At 32.5% G+C, this 20,502-nt stretch overlaps 1 protein-coding gene across 1 annotated transcript in view; it reads left to right on the top strand.

Moving 5' to 3' along the window:
- The first annotated feature begins 850 nt into the window (after window positions 1–850).
- LOC132796741 (ras-related protein RabX-like) overlaps window positions 851–20,502 on the top strand; it is a 29,118-nt gene continuing 9,466 nt past the window's right edge. Inside the window, exon 1 of the mRNA XM_060808004.1 lies at window positions 851–1,285. Coding sequence (XP_060663987.1) covers window positions 1,124–1,285 — 162 coding nt within the window. The 5' untranslated portion in view covers window positions 851–1,123. The remainder of the gene's footprint in view (window positions 1,286–20,502) is intronic.

Raw genomic sequence — 20,502 nt, 5'->3', positions numbered from 1 at the left:
TTCAATCAAAATTTCAAATCAAAGAGTGTTTTGTAAATTCTCTATACGAGTATAAGTAAAAATTTGTACTTGAAATGATAAACAAACAAAACAAGCATATTAAAATATTTTGATTTGTTTAAAATAACAAAAAAAATACTTTAAAATTTCTTTCAAAATATATATATCGGCAGTAATATGTTTTTTGTTATGTTTAAAATAAAAAAAAAATATTCGACAATGTCTTTAAAGAATACAAATATTTTATTTGCATAATTAGGCATGTTATCTTATATTTTTAAAATCAAATTAAATGATTTTTAAATGTATTTCAAGCATCCTTCTATTATCCCAACATTAATCAATAATGTGAACGATTTAAATAATTTTAAAATGCGTAAGAGTTTTTCCAATATATCTTTCTTTAATTTTAAAATCTTTCTTTTATTTCAGTTTATATAATCGGCTGTATAATTTGCTGTTCAGAAATGTGAAAATATTTGCTAAATGTAAATATTGGCAAAGTGTGTGTTTTTTTTTTTTTAAGTGTAAAGTAATAAAGTCTGAAAGTGAAAAGTGTAGAGTGTTAAGTGTAGAGTGTAAAGTGGAAAGTGTAGAGTGTAAAGAGTGTAAAGTGTAGAGTGTAGTGTAAATTTTGATGTATAGCTTAATTTTTTTTATAATTTTTTGTTGTTTATTTTACAAAGTGTAAAGTAGAAAATTCTTATAGTGAAAAGTATAGATTGTAAAGTGAAGAGTCTAAAGTGTAAAGTGTAGAATTTGATTTTTTTATTTTTTGTTTTTTTTTTTCATAAAGTGTAAAGTCTTAAAGTAAAAAGTATAAAGTGCGAAATGCAAGTGTATAGTATTTTAAAAGTGTCACAGATCAATCGAAATTTCGACCCACGGTACACAATGCGTGCCCAGTTCGTCGTGTCAGCTCCACTGTGCATGTGAAACAGCGGCTACAGCCGCAGGCTAAAGGCTTTGATAACCCGCTGGCTGCTATATGGCGGCATTATGCCGTTGTTGTAGGCCAAAATACATTAGTGAAATGTAACAAAAGCGTCTGAAATGGGAGCTGAGAATTAGACGAAACGTTGGCTATTAGGCCAAGCCAGCAACGCACAACAACAATAAACAGATGCAGATGGAGTTGGAGTTGGAGTTGGAGATGGAAAACGAAAACGAGAACGAAAAGGCGAGCATAAGCAATGAGAAGTACAACAACAGCAACAGCAACAATAATGGAAACACAGGTCATAATGCGAACAGTTCAAACCGAGGCACAATGTGGCGCCCCTGGGTGAGTTCAATTTCTTTTCATCAGCGTGCGAGAAATGTTGACAGAGAGTTGGAGAAAAGCGGGGGGAGAAAGCGTTGGAGTTTGAGCTATAGAGAGGGAAGAAATTGAGATTCCAATGGCACAGTCGTTGGCTAGAGATAGGCAAGTGTTTAGGCTTTAAAGTTTAGAGCACGGTGAAATCAGAATTTGATAACTATTTCTCTACTATTTTGTATTGCTCTTTTTGGATTTTTCATTATTATGTAAAAGTGGATTTAACTGATTGCTTACAGGTATTTTTTAATGTAGAATAATAGTTAATACTAATAATTTGAGATTGCCTCTTCTATAGAGGAAAGAAAGTGAGAGATAAAGAATTACCAATATTTGGTATTTCATTTAGTAAATTTGGGTATTTTTTAAAGTCGCCAATTATGATAAAATACCAAGCACAGATATTTGTTTATTTATTGAATTTGTTTTAAGCTCGTCCGATTATCATTTTATTTGGTATAAATAATTTCCACATCCTGATTATATGCAATAATACTATATAATATAAATACTAAGCACAGCAACACACATATTTTTTAGGAGCTTCATATTCTCATCACTTTCGATAAAATCATTATTTAATGTGATATTTAAATGACTCTATTTACTACAAATACTCTAAATACCATAAATACTATAAGTACAATAAATACCATAAAAACTATAAATACAATAAATACTATATATACCATAAATACGATAAATACTATAAATACTGTAAATACTATAAATACTATAAATATTATAAATACAAAGAATACTATAAATACTATAAGTATTATAAATACGATAAATACTATAAATACCATAAATACTATAAATACTATAAATACCAAAAATACTTTAAATACTATAAATACCATAAATACTATAAATATTATAAATACTATAAATACTATAAGTACTATAAATACGATAAATACTATAAATACCATAAATACTATAAATACTATAAATACCAAAAATACTTTAAATACTATAAATACTATTAATACCATAAATACTATAAATATTATAAATACTATAAATACTATAAGTACTAAAAATACTATAAATACTATAAATACTAAAAGTACTAAAAATTCTATAAATACCAAAAATACTTTAAATACTATAAATACCAAAAATACTATAAATACTATAAATACCATAAATACTATAAATACTATAAATACTATAAATACTATAAATACTATAAATACTATAAATACTATAAATACTATAAATACTATAAATACTATAAATACTATAAATACTATAAATACTATAAATACTATAAATACTATAAATACTATAAATACTATAAATACTATAAATACTATAAATACCATAAATACTGGAAATAATATAAATACCATATATACTATAAATTCTATAAATACTATAAATACCATAAATACTATAAATACTGTAAATATGCGCTTATATTCTTAATCTTTATGCGCTTTATATTCTCCCAATTTGCTCAAACACTTCCGATAAAATTTCGCAGCAAATAATATTGCCATTTTCTGTATTTAATGGACTCAATTTTGGTATTTTTAAAGCAGCCGCATACTGATTGTTTACAATGAAATACTAAGCACACATATGTTGCTTTATTTATGCGCTTCACATGCTCATAATTTGCTCTTCCGATTATTTGTCGAATGAAATGCAAAAAAATAAAAATACTAGATTTACTTGGGGTTGAGTTTAAGGGTTTGCGAGTTTGTGAGTTTTTGGGGTTTCGCGCTTTTGCTCATTCATTTCAATTTTAATTTACAATTATTGGTTGGTTGTTTATTTAGCTTGGCTTGAGTACGGTTTGGGTTGGGTTCTGGGCTCAAATTGAGTTGGGTAAGAGCGAGAAAATATCTCGCAGTGTCAGCTAAAGAGCGCACGCCGGACAACACAGACCGGGCAACCAAAAAAAAACACCCATAGCAAAGGCAAAGGCAAAAGCAACAAAAAAAAGGAATGTTAGGCCCAAAGGATTCATGACCCAACTGGGCCAAAAACTTTTGCCACAACTGATGCGCAAGAGGCGGGGCGAGGGGAGTGAAAGGGGGGAATGGGTTTGTGGATGCTGCCAAGTACATGACCTATCCAAAAATTTGCCAACTCGAGTCGACGCCTACGCCATGGACACGGACATGGGACGCGACTCGTTGTCGTCGTCGTCGTTTTTTTATTTTTGGCGTTGTCGTGTTTTTTAACAAACATATCATTGATATTTGTTCTTGTTGCTGCCGCTGCTTGTAAATGAAACTTTTTGCCAGTTATTGTGTTGTCGCAACGACATTGAAAGTAACGAGGCAAGCCCTTCAATTTGAAAATCTCTTTTTTTTTGTTGCTCTTTGCTTTTTGTTACACTGCATCGCAGTCGAATCGAACGAGTTTTGGATATTGGTTTAAATGTTGACAAGCTCAATGGGCTTTCAATTGTTAAAGCGGCTTTGAAAAGGTAAACAAATTAAGTAATTTATGGCAATAAACAGTAAACTTTTCAGCAGATGAAAGAGTTCAACACACACACACATCAAAATGACCTTCATAAGATTTAAATTACATTTGACATTTCAAACAACATTTATTTACATTTCGAAAAAATTGATATGTCAACGCATAAGTTAATCAGCTAAAGTTGTTCGCTTTAAAATGGATTCTTCGACAATTTCATTTTTAAATATTATTGACCATTAATATTTTATTGTACTTTACTTTATTGGACAGCTCTTAATTTTATAATTCTTTAATTTGTATGCTTTTCTTTGACTGCTTAGCTAACGATTTCAATTAATAACATTTTCCTACTTTCCTTATCTTTCATTTTTTTTCCTTTCTTTTTTCTTGGCTTATCTGTGCTCACTTTGTAATCTGCAGATTTATTTCATTGTTTTGTTTTATGTTTGGCATTAATTTTGTGAACATGTTTTCTTCTCAGTTTTTTTACATTTGTTAATCAATTACTTCTCTCACATGCTTCTGCCAAGATTTTGCTTTATTCTTTGCTAATTATTGACACACATTTTTGTTTAGGGGATTGTGGTTTAATTCCTTTTTTGAATTCTGCTTCTATTCTACTGCAACTCTTTTACTTGACTTTCAACAGCTTCTGCTACTTTTCAGCCAAACTGTTATTAGATTCTTAGCTGAATCTAGATATTCTGTAGCTTCAAATTGTATTTTAAGTTCTTTTGTATTTACTTTTTAGTTTTTCTTCTATGTATTTAGAACTTTTATACTATTCGTCTGCTTGTTTTGTTGCCAGCCAAAATACTATTAAATTCTTTGCCAAGCAATTAATTTTATTTAATTTAAATTTATTTCTTTTACTACTCTTCTAATGCTTATTTTTCTGTCAATTTTGGTGGTAAATACTGTCAAGCAATTCTTGAATTCTTCCGTAGGTTAATCTATGTTAAAACTTCTCTCATGGTTTTTAGCTCGTTTTTTGTAAGTATTTTTCTGCTGTTATTCTACTACTATTCTAAGATGCTTCTGCATTTAGAGTGTTTTTTTTTAATATCAAGTTCGTTTTCTTCAATTATATAGTATTCTTCTGTAAAATTAACTGCTACATATAGTCAAAAAAAAAACACTTAGAACTTAAAAACGTCTTGAAAATTTGTATTTTTTTTCTACAATTTATTTACTATTCTTCCACAATTCTTCTGACATTTGAAAGGAAAGTGTTTATTTTTTTATATATTTTTCGTTTTTCCTTAAATTGTCTTTGAGTGTTCTTATATTTTTTACATATGGGTAATTCTCTGAGGGATGTCGCGTGCGACCAGCTTTTCAGTTACAAAAAGAAAAATATTCTGAAACAATTTTAAAAATAAGTAAAGGGTATTTTTATAGCTCTAGATTAGTACTTTAATTAGAGCTAAGAATGGTTTTGGAATTTATTTTCTGTTTTGTTTTCTGTTCTGATAATTGCAAAAATTAACAAATTCGTACGCAAAACCAAAAAATGAACGAATTTATATATATTTTATCGTAAAACAGAATAAGTTACTAAAATCAATCTTAGCTCTAAAAATAGTGCTAATCCAAAGCTTTAAGAAAAACCTTCACTTTATTTTAAAATTGTTTTAGTTTATGTTTTTTTTTGTCACTGAAAAGCTGTTCGCACGCGACATTTACCAGAGAATTACCCATATATTATATTTATCAATTTATTTATTAGTCTTATGGTATTCTTCAGACACTATATTTTCTTGAATTGGGAAATGTTTGTATATTATATATTTTTGAGTGTTTTTATGTTCGAGAATTATTCCTCTATTTATTTATTATTCTTTCAGCATTCTTCTGATACTTTTTTTTCTGCCAAACTGTTGAATAATTTGTCAAATATTGCCAAACAATCCTTTAGCTCTGCTTTAGCTTAACACTTTTTTCCTCCATGGTCACTTTCTCTTTTGTTTTTTGATAGTCTAGCAAATGCATGTAAATATCTTCTTTAACCCTTGGCATTATCTGGACTTTGTCGTAGGCGTCTTGTGTTATGCTTATTTGTTAACAATCGCGGTTCACACACATTCTCCTCGAAGAGGAAGAGAGAAAGAAAGGAAATGAAAGGCTGTTAGATGGTTATTCTTGTTGTTGTTGCTGCTGTTGTTGGCTGCTGCTTTTTTTGGGTGGCATTTCTCTCTCTCTCTCTCTCTCTCTCTCGCTCTATCGCTCTCTCCCTCTTACTCTCTTGCTCTGTGGGTGGTTTGTCGGAGGAGGCATTTGGCCGGAGAGTTTACCACATTATTACCAGGGCGCTTGGGCATGACCTAAGGTCTGGCGCCTCCCGTTGTGGGGCTTATTACTTTGTAGCCTCGTCCAGCCTGCTGCTGATGGCAACATCCGAGTGTGTGTGTGTGTGTGCGTAGTGTGTGTGTGTGTGTGTGTGTTGGCATTGGCTTGGTTCGCTTGGCCTGTGGGGTCGACTGCTTCTGAGAGTTTTGTTCATTTCATTTTGTTTTTGGGTTGCGTATGTGGCCGGTGCTTATTAAGCTGCCCTTTTCAGTTCCTGCTGAGCGTGTGTGCCTAGTGAATGTGTGTGTGTGTGTGTGTGCGTAGTGTGCGTGTGTGTGTGTGTGTGTATGTGTGCACATTTAAGCGTCTGTCCGCCATAAAAAACAAATTTAATTTACGTAATTTTCAGTAAATGTCTACATCAGTTTCAGTTTCAGTTTCAGTTTCAGGTTTGAAGTGCGGTTGCCTCAAGAGGGAGATACAAGTGTGTGTGTGTGTGTGTCTGAGAGAGACAAAGAGAGAGAGAGAGAGACTGAGGGAGAGCGAGAAAGAGCGAGCGTGTGTGTGTGTGCGAGTTTGTAGTATATAAATAAATGCAAATTTTTGATTAATTTTTAATAATGCTCATCAAATTTAAACAATGTTGTTGCTGTTGTTGTTGTTGTTGCTGCTTGTGTTTTGTGTTTGCCAATTTGCCAGCTGAACACGCACGCACACATACACGCTCACATGCACACACACACACACACACACTCCCATACACACATGCAAACTGTCTATCCCTGGAAGGCAAGCGAGAGCTTTGCTTTTGCTTTTGCTTCATACGCCCCGTTGGCTGCGCTGCGGCTTATTTGGTCGCACACCCTGTGTGTGGGCAATAAAGGGGAAGGGGAAGCAGAAGGAGGGGAAGAAGCTAGCGAGGAAACCCTTGAATTGCCCTGCGATTCCATGTGACTTGGCTCTGAGCTGGTGTCTCAGTTAATTGCGCTAATAGGCGACAATTTGATTTGCCTTTTTGGCAGTCTCTCGGCGTGTTTCCCCGCTTCCCCTAGACGAAAGCCAAAGCCAAAAACACGCCCAACGCTCCGTCCTTTCTTCTTCTTCGTCTGCCGTCTTTCCACTTCCACTCTTCGCCTCTTCAAGCTAAAATCAAAATCAAATCAAGCTGAGAGCTCAACTCTCAACTCGCCTCTTTACAGAGTTGTGATTTTTCTTCCTGTTCATTTTCTTTTGTTGTTGTTGTTGGCTTTTCCGTTTTATGTTCATTTTTAATAAGTAAAGTGCTCTTTTAAAATTGTGCTGTTAAAATGTTAACAGACTGCCGTTCAATTGCTTTGGCAGCTATCAAATAAAACTATTCAATTAAAGACTTGTGGTCAATAAATGTATTTCACAGGTCCGATGCAATAAATGCCAATTAGTTCATTTTTTTTTATTGTTGTTTGCTGTGCAATTTTAATTTAATAAACTAGCTCACTTTTTCTTTAATTTTCATGTTTCATTTCATTTAATACCATTTACTTGATAAATCAGCAGTATTTAAATTTCACAAATAAAACCGAAATTCACTTTTTATACTAAATGAGAATAATGAAATTCAAGTAAAATAAGAAGATGAAGTGTAAAAGAAAATTTGTTTTTGTTTTCCTCATAATTAAAACATCAAATGCACGGAAACAATTGAAATAGCATTTTGTTAGTAAAATATTAACTTGGATTGAGCCTGAAAATTTATTTACATTTGTTGGCAGCTGAAATTAGAAACGCTTTTTGGTATATTTTTAATATTTTTTGTTATATGTGTGTGGTATATTTTAAAAATAATATCGCTCTGCTCACGGGTTATACAATATTAATATACCAAATAAAGTTTGCGGTATATGTCAGTATTTTTTGGTATATTAGTTTGGTATATTTTAAAACATAATACCGCGTTGCTTGTGGTTTTCAAATAAATTTTTTGGTATATTTTAGTATTTTTGCTATATTAGTTTGGTATATTTTAAGAATAATACAGCACTCACATCGGGTAATAAAATATCAATTTAACAAATAAAACTGTTGGTATATTTTAAGTATTTTTTGGTATATTAGTTTGGTATATTCTAGGATTAATACCATGCTGTTTTGTTTAAATCTCCCTCGATTGCAAACTTATTACTTGTTTTATTTTATATTATATTAATATTATAGCATATTCTAATAGAAGTTTTTAAAGGTAAATTTGTTAACTTAATCGATGGGCTTAGCGCTTAAGTTTCCCATTTCCTTGAGCATAGAAGTATGAAATAGAAAGTCTGCTCTCAAGTTATAGAACGCTAAGCTCGCCAGTGATTTGTAGCCTCTATTTTCACTTATTTTTTTTGGTTTTTTGCTGCGCTCGCAATCGCAATGTTCGTTGTAAGCTGCAACTGCTTGCACATTGTTCATACGCCGCGTGCGCCCGACGTAAACATCAATAACATAAAGTTTAATTTCTTTTCTACTGCTGTCGCTGGCAATTCAGCCACAGCTGTGTTTATCCCTCTCTCTTTCACTCTCTCTCTCTCTCTCTCTCTCTCTGGCTCTCTTTTTTTTACTTGCTACTCCACTTTAACTCCAGCTTCATTTTTGTGTCGCTCTGTTGTTGCCCCATTTGCTACGCCTAATCTGAGCCTCTGCGTTAATTTGCATGCATCGCTTTGTTGCCCGTTGTTGTCGTACTTGCTGTTGCTTCCCTTGTTGCTGTTGTTGCTGTTGCTGTTGTTGCTGTCATCGCTGCATCGTTCTTGGCTCCATCTGCTTGCCGCTTCCACTTGTCGTTCTTTTCTCTGTTTTTTTGTATGTAGTTGTTGCTGCTCTATCTTTCATTCTTTCTTCTGCTGCTTTTATGGCTGCGACGCCATTTTATTTTTGCATTGGCTTAGCTGTTGCTGTTGCTGTCGTTGTGGCTGCTTCTGGCATCGCTTAAAACTGCGCGCAACTTCAATTTAATAATACAAAAAAAAAGAAAAAATTCAACAGCAGCAACACAAAAAAAAAAGAAAAAAATCTGCACTCTTATTATGCCATCAACAATAAAAACAACGCTGACGTCGTTGACGACGGCCACGCAACAATAATAGCAACAACAACAACAACAGCGACCGACTGGCTACAAAAAAGTTTGCCGCTCAACATTTTGCACCGCATTTTGTGCAGCAGCAACTTAATCATAAAAAAATATAATAAAACACGCAAGTGACAGTTAAGTGCCCAAAGCCCGGCGACAAGATATCCTACAATGGGGATTACAATATTATCATTTGAACTTGACTTTTCTCCATAACTATTTAAGACAAAGCTTCACATTTTTTTATAAAATAAATTTATTTATAGTATGTTAATTAACAAGTTGTACATATGAACAACGAATTGGGAATTAATCACAGTATGAGTTTCAAATATTTACAGGCATATTTATATATTTACTATTTTACAACGGGTCTTAAGTGTTTATACTCAATGGTATATACCAAATTTAACGTCTGGTATATTGTAGTATTTTTGGCTAATAATCCGGTATATTTAGAATGTGTATTTTAATATGAATGACAATCTTGTATATTTTATACCTAATGGTATATACCAAATTTTAGAGTTTGGTATATTTTTGTACTTTAGGTTTACATTCTGGCATATTTTGCATGTAGTTGAACTATATCAATAGACTGGTATATTTTATACTCAATGGTATATACCAAATTTAACGTCTGGTATATTGTAGTATTTTTGGCTAATAATCCGCATTTTGAATGCGAATTTTAATATGAATGACAATCTGGTATATTTTATACCTAATGGTATATACCAAATTTTAGAGTTTGGTATATTTTTGTACTTTTGGCTTACATTCTAGTTGTACTATATCAATAGATTGAGAAACTCGTATATTTCATACTCAATGGTATATACCAAATTTAACGTCTGGTATATTTTAGTATTTTCCCCTGAAAATTCGGAATATTTTGAATGTACATATATTTTAATATGAATGTCAATCTGGTATACTTTATACTTAATGGTATATACCAAATTTAGAGTTTAGTATATTTTAATAGTCTTGGCTTACATTCTGGTATATGTTGCTTGTAGTTGGATTATATCAATAGATTGAGAAACTGGTATATTTTTAACTTAATGGTATATACCAAATATAACTTTTAGTATATTTTTAACTTAATGGTATATACCAAATTTAACTTTTAGTATATTTTTACCTAACAATCTGACAAATTTTGAGTGTATTAGTACTATATCAATATACCAAATATAGCTTAGGTATATTTTTAGTATTTTTTCGGTATATTATTTTGGTATATTTTCGAAGAAACAGTGAGATTTCGCTTAGATATCTTACATATTTTTATTTAATTTAATTGTTTTTTATTTCCTACAATCCAACATCTCTAGTTGCCAATCTACCCACTTTGTGCACTCGAATGCAGGGTATAATATAAGAAAAACATTTGGAGACGCCGCGATAAACTTTGCCAGCAGCGTTGCCGCTGGCCGCATCAGCTAAGCATCAACAGCAGCGGAGAAAGCAACAAGAACAACAACAAGAACACAAGCAGCAACAAATTCTCTGTGGGCGTGGCAAATCACCTTGCGCCTCCCACGACAGTAAAAAAAGTCCAGAGCACACAGTGTGCGATGTTCATTTGTTGTCCTAGATTAGAAGATATTCGTAGAGGCGAGCTCAAATGATTATTATGAATAGTTGCACTAAATATTAGTGCCAAACATCTTCATAATAAAAGTTAATATAGATACTCAATCATTATTCGGGAGGAATTCTAATAACTATTTCAATGGAAATCTAACTAACTTCGTAATCAAGCTAACTTCCACTTCAACTGTAGCGGAAATAATTCAATTCAATTTATTGTTGTCCAGTCGATAATTTCTCATATTTTAGTTGGCGCTGAAAATCTGGTATATTTGTGTACTCTATGGTATATTTTGAATGTAGTACTTGATAAATATACTATATGATTATAAATATATAAATATAGCTATCGTTATATTTTAGTATAGTTGTGATATATTAATTTGACATATTTTATGAATTTGCTAAATTTCAGGAATAATCCCGTATTTTTTTTTTGCTTTTATAAAAAATTGTATTTCTTTTTATTTGAAATGTTTCCTTAATGCATTCTCCCACAACAAATATAAATAATTTCGAATAGTAGCAGATTACTTCGCATATTATGTTATCTTTTTCTGACATTCTTTAGTAGGTATGGTTTAATATATATTTCTTTATATATTATTCATTAATAGTGCTTTATCCTTATAGTATGCAATTGAAGAACTTCTCTTAATTTGCATTTTTCATACTTGTTTCATTATTCTATTGCTTTTCAATGATCCTTGTCACTAATAATTGTTCTATAAAATAGTTATGTATATTCATTCTTATAATTTGTAATTTTTTTAAATTTTGTTTATGGAAACTTTTCGTTTTTGAAATTCTTTAATAGTGAATTGAAGTTCTGTCTGTGAACTTTTATTTATTGCTGTTTGCAATTTACTTTTTATACCCGCTACCCATAGGGTAGAAGAGTATTATAACTTTGTGCCGGCAGGAAATGTATGTAACAGGTAGAAGGAGGCATCTCCGACCCTATAAAGTAAATATATTCTTGATCAGCGTCAACAGCCGAGACGATATACCCATGTGCGTCTGTCCGTCTGTCCGTCCGTTCGTATGAACACCTAGATCTCAGAGACTATAAGAGATAGAGCTATAATTTTTTTTCGACAGCATTTGTTACGTTTGCACGCAGATCAAGTTTGTTTCAAAATTTTGCCACGCCCACTTCCGCCCCCGCAAATCAAAAAAATCGAATAACAAGCGTAATTTTAAAGCTAGAGTTGCGAGTTTTGGTATATGCAATAATTACTGTAGTAGTTATGATTCCTGAAAATTTGGTTGCGATCAGATAAAAATTATCGAAGTTATTAAAGAAATACTTTTGTATGGGCAAAAACGCCTACTTACTAGGGGTCTGAGTTGCTTTGACCGACAATCTGGTATATTGAGCCGTCTATGGTATATTTTGATATACTATATCGATATACCAAATATACCATTTGGTATATTTGTAGTATTTTTGCAGTATTTGCAGTATTCAGTATATTTTGAGAAAAATACCGCAAAATATATTTCTTTTATTCAAAATGGGTAGCGGGTATCTCACAGTCGAGTACACTCGACTGTAGCTTTCTTACTTGTTAAACTTAATTTGCTCTTAAATTCTTATTATGATCTTCCTCTCAAGTTGAACTTTATTGCAATGAACTGTGACATTAACATCCAATGTCTTTCATCTTTTAAGTTTAGTTAAGTTAGCTGTTCAGTTCGAATTCGATTCAGTACGCATTTTGCTTATCAAATTCTCGCTTTTAAAGCTGCACGCTTGCGCGTCTAGCTTTGAGTTTCGAGTTTGGAGCTTTGCAATGCAATTGATTTGACTGGCTGAAAAAAGGGTTAAGATGATGAGACGATTGAGCTGTGACGTCAGGGCCGCGGAAGTTCAGTTGCAAGTTGTAAGTAGCAAGTGGCATGTGGCATGTGGCAAGTGGCAATGCAATGCAACGCAACGCTGCGCTGCTGACTGTTTGTTGATTGCTGCCCCAGTGACCCACTTGCAAAGGCTGCGACTCCAACTGCTGCGATTGCTGATGGCAGCAGCAACTGCTGCTGTTGCTGCTGTTGCTGCTGCAGCTGTTTGTGGCAGCATCGCCGCAAGACAATTGCAACAAAGAGCGAGAAGCCGTCGCCGTCGCCACAGTTGCCATTTAAATGCAAAACATATTCGTTTTTGGGGCTGGGCGCCAAAGTCAAAGGACTGCGAATTACGCCACAGAAGAGCGAGTGAATTGCAGAGAGAGAAGAGAGAGAGAACGAGTAAGAGAGAGAGAGAGAGATTTCTCGTCTATTCAACATCGTGTGACTTGCGCACTTCAAGTAAAATTTGCTCATTTTCGTGGTGAATTCGCTGTGGTAAAAGCTTCGAAGAGCCAAAGAGCGACACAAAGTTAAGAGCAAAATGCTTAAAGCAGCAGCATTGCTGGCATTTCCGCTAATTAAACACTTTTCCCTTTTGAGTAACACACCAGAAAAAAAAGAACCATAAACAGAAACAGAAACCTAAAGGACCACAAGACCCATCAAGGACTAAGAATGAGACCAAGAGCAAGACATTGACTACGACCTAAAATCTACGGCGGCATTCTTCGTCACATTTTTGCTCGAGACCGAGTCGCCAAATTGAGACATAAATGTTGCTGTTGTGCCAACATTGAGTAGGGCACAAAAATGTTTGAGACAGAAGCCATTTTGTGACAAATTCCTGCTTAAAGTTCCAACTTAATCTCATCCATAAAGCAGAAACAAAAAAATAATATAAAAACAAACATGTCTTGGCAATTCAATTTAATTGCAACTGCATTTGAATTTGTTTTTAACATCGATTGATATGCATATTTTATGTATTTATGCAGCAAAAATGACAAGAACATTAACTTTACATATTCATTTTTTGAATGAACTTATAAAGAACATAATAAATGTAGTAACAATTAGAAGAACTTATAAAGCACACAATAAATATAGTCAAATATTTAGCTGTTTATTGAAATATTTTCATAAATTTAGTAATTTTTTTTAATTATAACGAAATTTATAACAAAAATTTTACATTTACTTTGGATATCAATCTTCACGAAGTAAGTAATTGTAATAACAAATGCAACTAAAAATACTTAGTAGCCTATTGAAGTTATATACTAAATTATTAGTATAAGTAATTATTAAGTAAATAGTTTTGTTATATTGTTGCTTGAATATTAGTCGAAGATAGCAATCACAATACATACATAGCTATTAACAGAAAGTTATATTTCACTATTCAGTATATTATTCAGTATTTTATTAGCCATCTCTATAAGATTGTATGCTTTTTTAGTTAATTTTTTGTTGTTGCTTGCTTTACTTATTTTATTATATTATTAACTAAGGTTTCTATTTTTTCACTATTCAGTATTCAGTATTCAGCATATTATTCAGTATTTTATTAGGCGTCTCTATTGGCATTAGCTTTTTTTTTTTTTTTTTTTTGTTGTATTTTCTGTGGTTTTCTTCAAAGCATGTTATCAACATTTTTGCACACGTTGCCTGTAAATAAAGAGATTCTTAATTTCTATTCAAGATGTTACTTTCTTTTGATTTTGTTTGAAGTAACTTAACTTTTTTTTGTTTACAGATTTCTGTTATGTTTGTTATCAAATTTTTACTAATATGTAGTAAAAACTTTGAATAGACTTTTATCAAATTGAAGTGTGTGAAACGAAGGAGAGAATGAATTTTAGTTTTTAAAAACTAAATAATAAAAATGTTGTTGGCTTTATATTTAGTGTTATTCAGTTAGTTGAATTTTGTTTTATTTTGGCCATGGCTTATAATTGGGCTGGCTTTGGAAACAGTTTGTACAACACTTAATTAGCAGTTTTTGTGGAAAATGATCAGAATGTGTGGCAGTGACAAGACTTCGTCTTCGTGAGTTTAACGAGCTGTCTGGAAAATGTTCTGCTACGTGTTTTGTCCACCCCATCTGGAGCAGATTCGAACAAAAGCAACCCCAACTCCTAACCCGCAAGCCGAAAACCCGAATCCCGAAACCCAACCCCAACCTCAACCTCAACCTCAACCCCAAACCTTGCAGACAGCAACTACAATTCCAACTTTAGCATGTTTGTTATGGCAATCATTGTCGTTGTTGTTATTCTAGTTATAGTTGTAGTTGTTGTTGTTGTTGTTGTTGTTGTTGTATTTGGCAAGCTGTTTGTTTATTTAAAGCAATTGAAAATTAATTAATTTACTTACGTAACCGAAACTGACACAAAATAAATAAATGTGCATACACCGAAAATTGTCGTCTATCTGCTATCTGCTGCTGCTGTTGTCAAGCGAGCGATGTGAATGAAGATGAAAATGAAGTTGTCCATTGCGTTGCTGAGATGGAAATAAAGATGAAGGTAAACTAGAGAAAGAGATGGAAATAGAGTTGATAATATATAATATATGGGAAGGCAGAGTTCAGATAGCTATAGAGATGGAAATGAAAAAAAAAGGTGGAGATGAAGTTGGGAATGTAGAGGAAATCAGATAAAACAGCAGATAAATATGGATTGGGGTAGAAATATGAGATGAAAATCGAAAATGAAATTAAGAGAGTTATGGATGTATAATTATATGAATCGAAATAAAGCGAAATATGAAGATAGACATGAAGATATACATATGTATATGCAATCTGAGATTAAGATAGAGTTGTAGACAGTTGTCGAAAGATGAAAATAAAAATATAGATAGATGTAGATATAGAAATGAATATGGCGATCAAAATGGACGTAAAGACTGAGGCAGAAATTGTAGATGCAGATGAAGCTTTAAATGGAGATATCTATGTATTTAAATATAGAGATAGAGTTGTCGACACCGAAGAAAATAGAGGTAGCTATATAGATATAGATCAAGATTAACATAGAAATAAAGTTGGAAGTACAAATCTATATCTATATCTATATCTATATCTATATCTATATATCTATATCTATATCTATATCTATATCTATATCTATATCTATATCTATATCTATATCCATATCTATATCTATATCTATATCTATATCTATATCTATATCTATATCTATATCTATATCTATATCTATATCTATATCTATATCTATATCTATATCTATATCTATATCTATATCTATATCTATATCTATATCTATATCTATATCTATATCTATATCTATATCTATATCTATATCTATATCTATATCTATATCTATATCTATATCTATATCTATATCTATATCTATATCTATATCTATATCTATATCTATATCTATATCTATATCTATATCTATATCTATATCTATATCTATATCTATATCTATATCTATATCTATATCTATATCTATATCTATATCTATATCTATATCTATATCTATATCTATATCTATATCTATATCTATATCTATATCTATATCTATATCTATATCTATATCTATATCTATATCTATATCTATATCTATATCTATATCTATATCTATATCTATATCTATATCTATATCTATATCTATATCTATATCTATATCTATATCTATATCTATATCTATATCTATATCTATATCTATATCTATATCTATATCTATATCTATATCTATATCTATATCTATATCTATATCTATATCTATATCTATATCTATATCTATATCTATATCTATATCTATATCTATATCTATATCTATATCTATATCTATATCTATATCTATATCTATATCTATATCTATATCTATATCTATATCTATATCTATATCTATATCTATATCTATATCTATATCTATATCTATATCTATATCTATATCTATATCTATATCTATATCTATATCTATATCTATATCTATATCTATATCTATATCTATATCTATATCTATATCTATATCTATATCTATATCTATATCTATATCTATATATAATGTTTATAAATACATATGTATTTAGAGGCACAGATAGAGATAGAGATAGAGATAAAGTAGTAAAATAGTAGAATAGAAATGGTAATAGAGAAGGTAATATAAATTATATAGGGACGAAATTATTTATTGGGATGAAATCGAGGTTGAGTTGAAGATATGAATGAAAATGAATATCGAAATAGAGCTAAAGAAAGAGATATATATTAGATGCGGATATAGAAAAAGATGTATCTAAAACAAAGCGGGTAGAAAGAGAATGAGATGCATATATTATGCTTCTGATACTGACAACGAGGCGTTCAACTTGAAGTTGAAGTAACAACAGCAACTGCAAATGGTCACAAGGCCGAAGTAGAAGTAGAAAGAGAAAGAAGAAGCGACAGAGGGAAAGAGAGAGAGAGAGAGAGAGAGAGAGAGAGAGAGAGAGAGAGAGAGAGAGAGAGAGAGAGAGAGAGAGAGAGAGAGAAAAGGAGAGATAGAGAGGAGCAAAGTGCGAGAGTGACATGAATTGTTTGTGTATGTCTGTCTTTAAATTATAATAAAGCGTAACAGCAGCAGCAACTGGCAACTGGCAACAGCAACACTTGCAGCTGCAGCTGCAGCTGAAACTGAAGCTGCAACAGCTGCCGCATTAGCTGAGAATGAAGTTGCAAAATGATGCGTCAACTGAAAAGTTGGCAACGTTTAGTTGTGTTCATTGTTGTTATTGCTGGCAAAGTAGTTTATGTTATTGTTGTTGTAGTTGTTGTTGTTGCTGGTTGTTGGTCGTTGGTTGCTGGTTGCTGGTTGCTGGTTGCTGCTGTTGGCAGCAGGTAATGTCGGAGAGTCGCTTGGCTTGCTGCACTTTGGCGTTGCCTGCAAATGACATGCATCAAATTGAATGAAAACATTGTAAAGTGCAAAGTCTCAACAACAACAACAACACACACACACACACACACACCGATACACACACCAACACACACACACGCACACCAACACACTGTTAGTGAATGTGGCAGACAAGCGGAAATGATTTTTGGGGTTGTGGCAATTCGGACTTTGCCGTTGACCAAATAAGCCAATGAAATTAGTTGTCTCTGTCTCTCGCTCTTTCTCTCTCTCTCCCTCTCTCTCTCTCTCTCTCTCTCTCTCTCTCTCTCTCTCTCTCTCTGTCTATCTCCATCTCACTCTATGTTTTGCACTGTGCAATCATAAATTTTTGCATTATGAAATTAAAATTAAGAAACCACGCGCAAAAAAAAAGAAGCGAGTGAAAACTTTTGCTGCTGGCCAACAGCCAACAATTGACAACAACTTTCCACAGCAGCCACAACAACAACAACAACAACACTTGCACTGTATTTGCATATTTCAAGTAGTAAATTAGATTTTCGCTTTTTAACTTGGAGGGGCAACAATTTGCAAAAGTTCTGCCACACACACACACACACAACCACAATTGAAAATGTTGAAAGCCAACAAAGAGCGTCTTCGATTTGAGCGAATTCTGACAACCATTATTTCAAATTGAATGCTTCTTTGCAAAATTTACATTTACTCGTAGCTGCCGAGCTTTAAAATAAATATGGAGAGCCATGAACTTTGCCAAATTTCAAATAGAACAAGACAAGTCGGAGTTCATTCATTAAAATATTTGAATTTAGTAAACAGTTTTATCTATAGAAAGTGATTGAAAAGAGAATTCTTAATTTCTTCTCATTCTCATTCTCAACAACGATTGAATCTATGAAATAATTATTCTATATATCATTTAAAATGCAACTAAAAGGTAGTAGAATTCTTTAATGCTAACGATTGTGTTTAGTAAACAACGAAAATCTTAGATCACGTTTGAATTTAGTAAACAGTTGTGTAATATTTTGAGAAGCAATTGTTTTATCTCTAGAAAGTGATTGAGAGGAGAATTTATAATTCCTTTATAATGAAGGATTAAAGTAATGAAATAATTATTCTATATAGTATGACAAAGAGCTGAGATTAGTACATAAAATGATAAGCTAACTACTTTAGGAAATAATTATTAGTATAAAGTTTGTTGTCATTGTATAAATACGTATTGTTGGATAAAAAGTTTGACTGTCATTACACGAAGTTTTCAGACAACACTTGTGACCTTTATGTTTTAATAATGCGCACATAAAAGATCATATGCAAGTTTGTATGAGATTGCAAAGGTGTTTTTTCCTCTTCATGACTTTCACTTTTAATAATTCACATTCACAAATTTAATGCCAATCATTTGGCACAAATTCTGCGTGTGTATTTTTGTTTTTCATGTGATTTGCTTTGTTTTCGTTGTTGCTTAAGAAAGGACTGCGACAGATTACGTATACGAGGCGTTGCGTTTTGCCCACGGTTTATTTGGCAAGCGGCGTGGCAAAGCGGGCAGGCAGCCAAAGGCAAAACAGTGTCAACAACAGTAAGAACAAGAATAAGAAGAAGAAGAGCTGTTTTCAATTGCTGGTAAAAATGTTGCTGCAACTTTGTTGCTGACGTGTTTGCTATTGGCAGCGACAACAGCAACAACAATGGCAACAAACTGTCGCAGCAAAACAATAGATAATGATGACACGTCAGCTTTTGTCATGTGACAATAAGCAGAGCAATAACAACAACAACAGCAACAACAACAACCATAGCAATAACAGCAACACATGAAGCTACTCGATGTCTGTTGTCAGCAACAGCAGCAGGAAAAGCGCGCAAAAGTAACAAACTCGAATATAGTCGATATAGCGGACTATTGCCATCGCACTCTACTCCCTCTCTCTCTCTCTATCTCTGTCTCTCACTTTTCTCTGCTGCTGTTCGTGCTGTGACAACAACAACAACAACAACAACAGCAACAGCGGCTGTAGCTTACAGTGGATCAAATTTGGCCAAAGCGCCAGAGGCAGCGACAGTGGCAAAGGGAAAAGGACAGTGGAAAAGTGAAGGGGGAAGGCAAAGGGAAAGGGAAAAGAGAAGAGATGCTTGCCTATGGACAGCACAGACATTTGGTTAGCTGGTTAAACAGGGGGCAAAGAACACTAGCTCGATGGAGATGGACTGTCTAGCTTGGTTCGTTGGTTGGTTGGTTGGTTGGTTGCTTCGATGGTTTGCTGGAGTTGAGTTGAGTTGAGTTTGAGTTTGAGTACACGGCACCAACTGCAGCGGAAGTCAATGTAAAGTAACGGAAAAGCAACCACAAATACTCAAACGCGACACACGCACACACACACACACACATCAGAGACAGCATACACATGGCGTCTACTTATACATGCAGAATATGTAGAACCAAGTGATGCACGGCAGGCGACAAAAGCTGTCAAAAGCAATGACAAATTCAAGTGATTTTCATAATAACAGCAAATTGGATAAGTTTTTGGAAGGAATAGCGAAATTAGAGGAAACTATCTATAGAAACATATTTGAAAAATAAAATATTTTTAATTTCTTGAAGTGATTTTAATCAAGTTAAATAAATAAAATGGTTGTGATGGATATTATGGTATATTTTGTACTATATGGTATATTTTAAATGTAATGGTATATCATTATACCAAATACAGTGATCAGTACATATTGGTATTAAGATACTAGTATATTCCATTACGCTCAAAATATACCATATAGTAAACAATATACTAGATGATCAATAAAAGCACTGCAACAGCTGCCTTACAAATAGTAAATCTAAATCTAAATCTGGTATATTAATATACCATTACGTCCAAAATATACCATATAGTAAACAATATACCAGATGATCAATGAAAGCTCAGCAACAGCTGCCTTACAAATAGTAAATCTAAATCTAAATCTGGTATATTAATATACCATTACGTCCAAAATATACCATATAGTAAAAAATATACTAGATGATC

Source organism: Drosophila nasuta, chromosome X (genome assembly GCF_023558535.2).
Source record: "Drosophila nasuta strain 15112-1781.00 chromosome X, ASM2355853v1, whole genome shotgun sequence".
In the NCBI taxonomy this organism is placed as follows: domain Eukaryota; kingdom Metazoa; phylum Arthropoda; class Insecta; order Diptera; family Drosophilidae; genus Drosophila; species Drosophila nasuta.
This window is presented reverse-complemented; position numbering and strand designations above follow the sequence as displayed.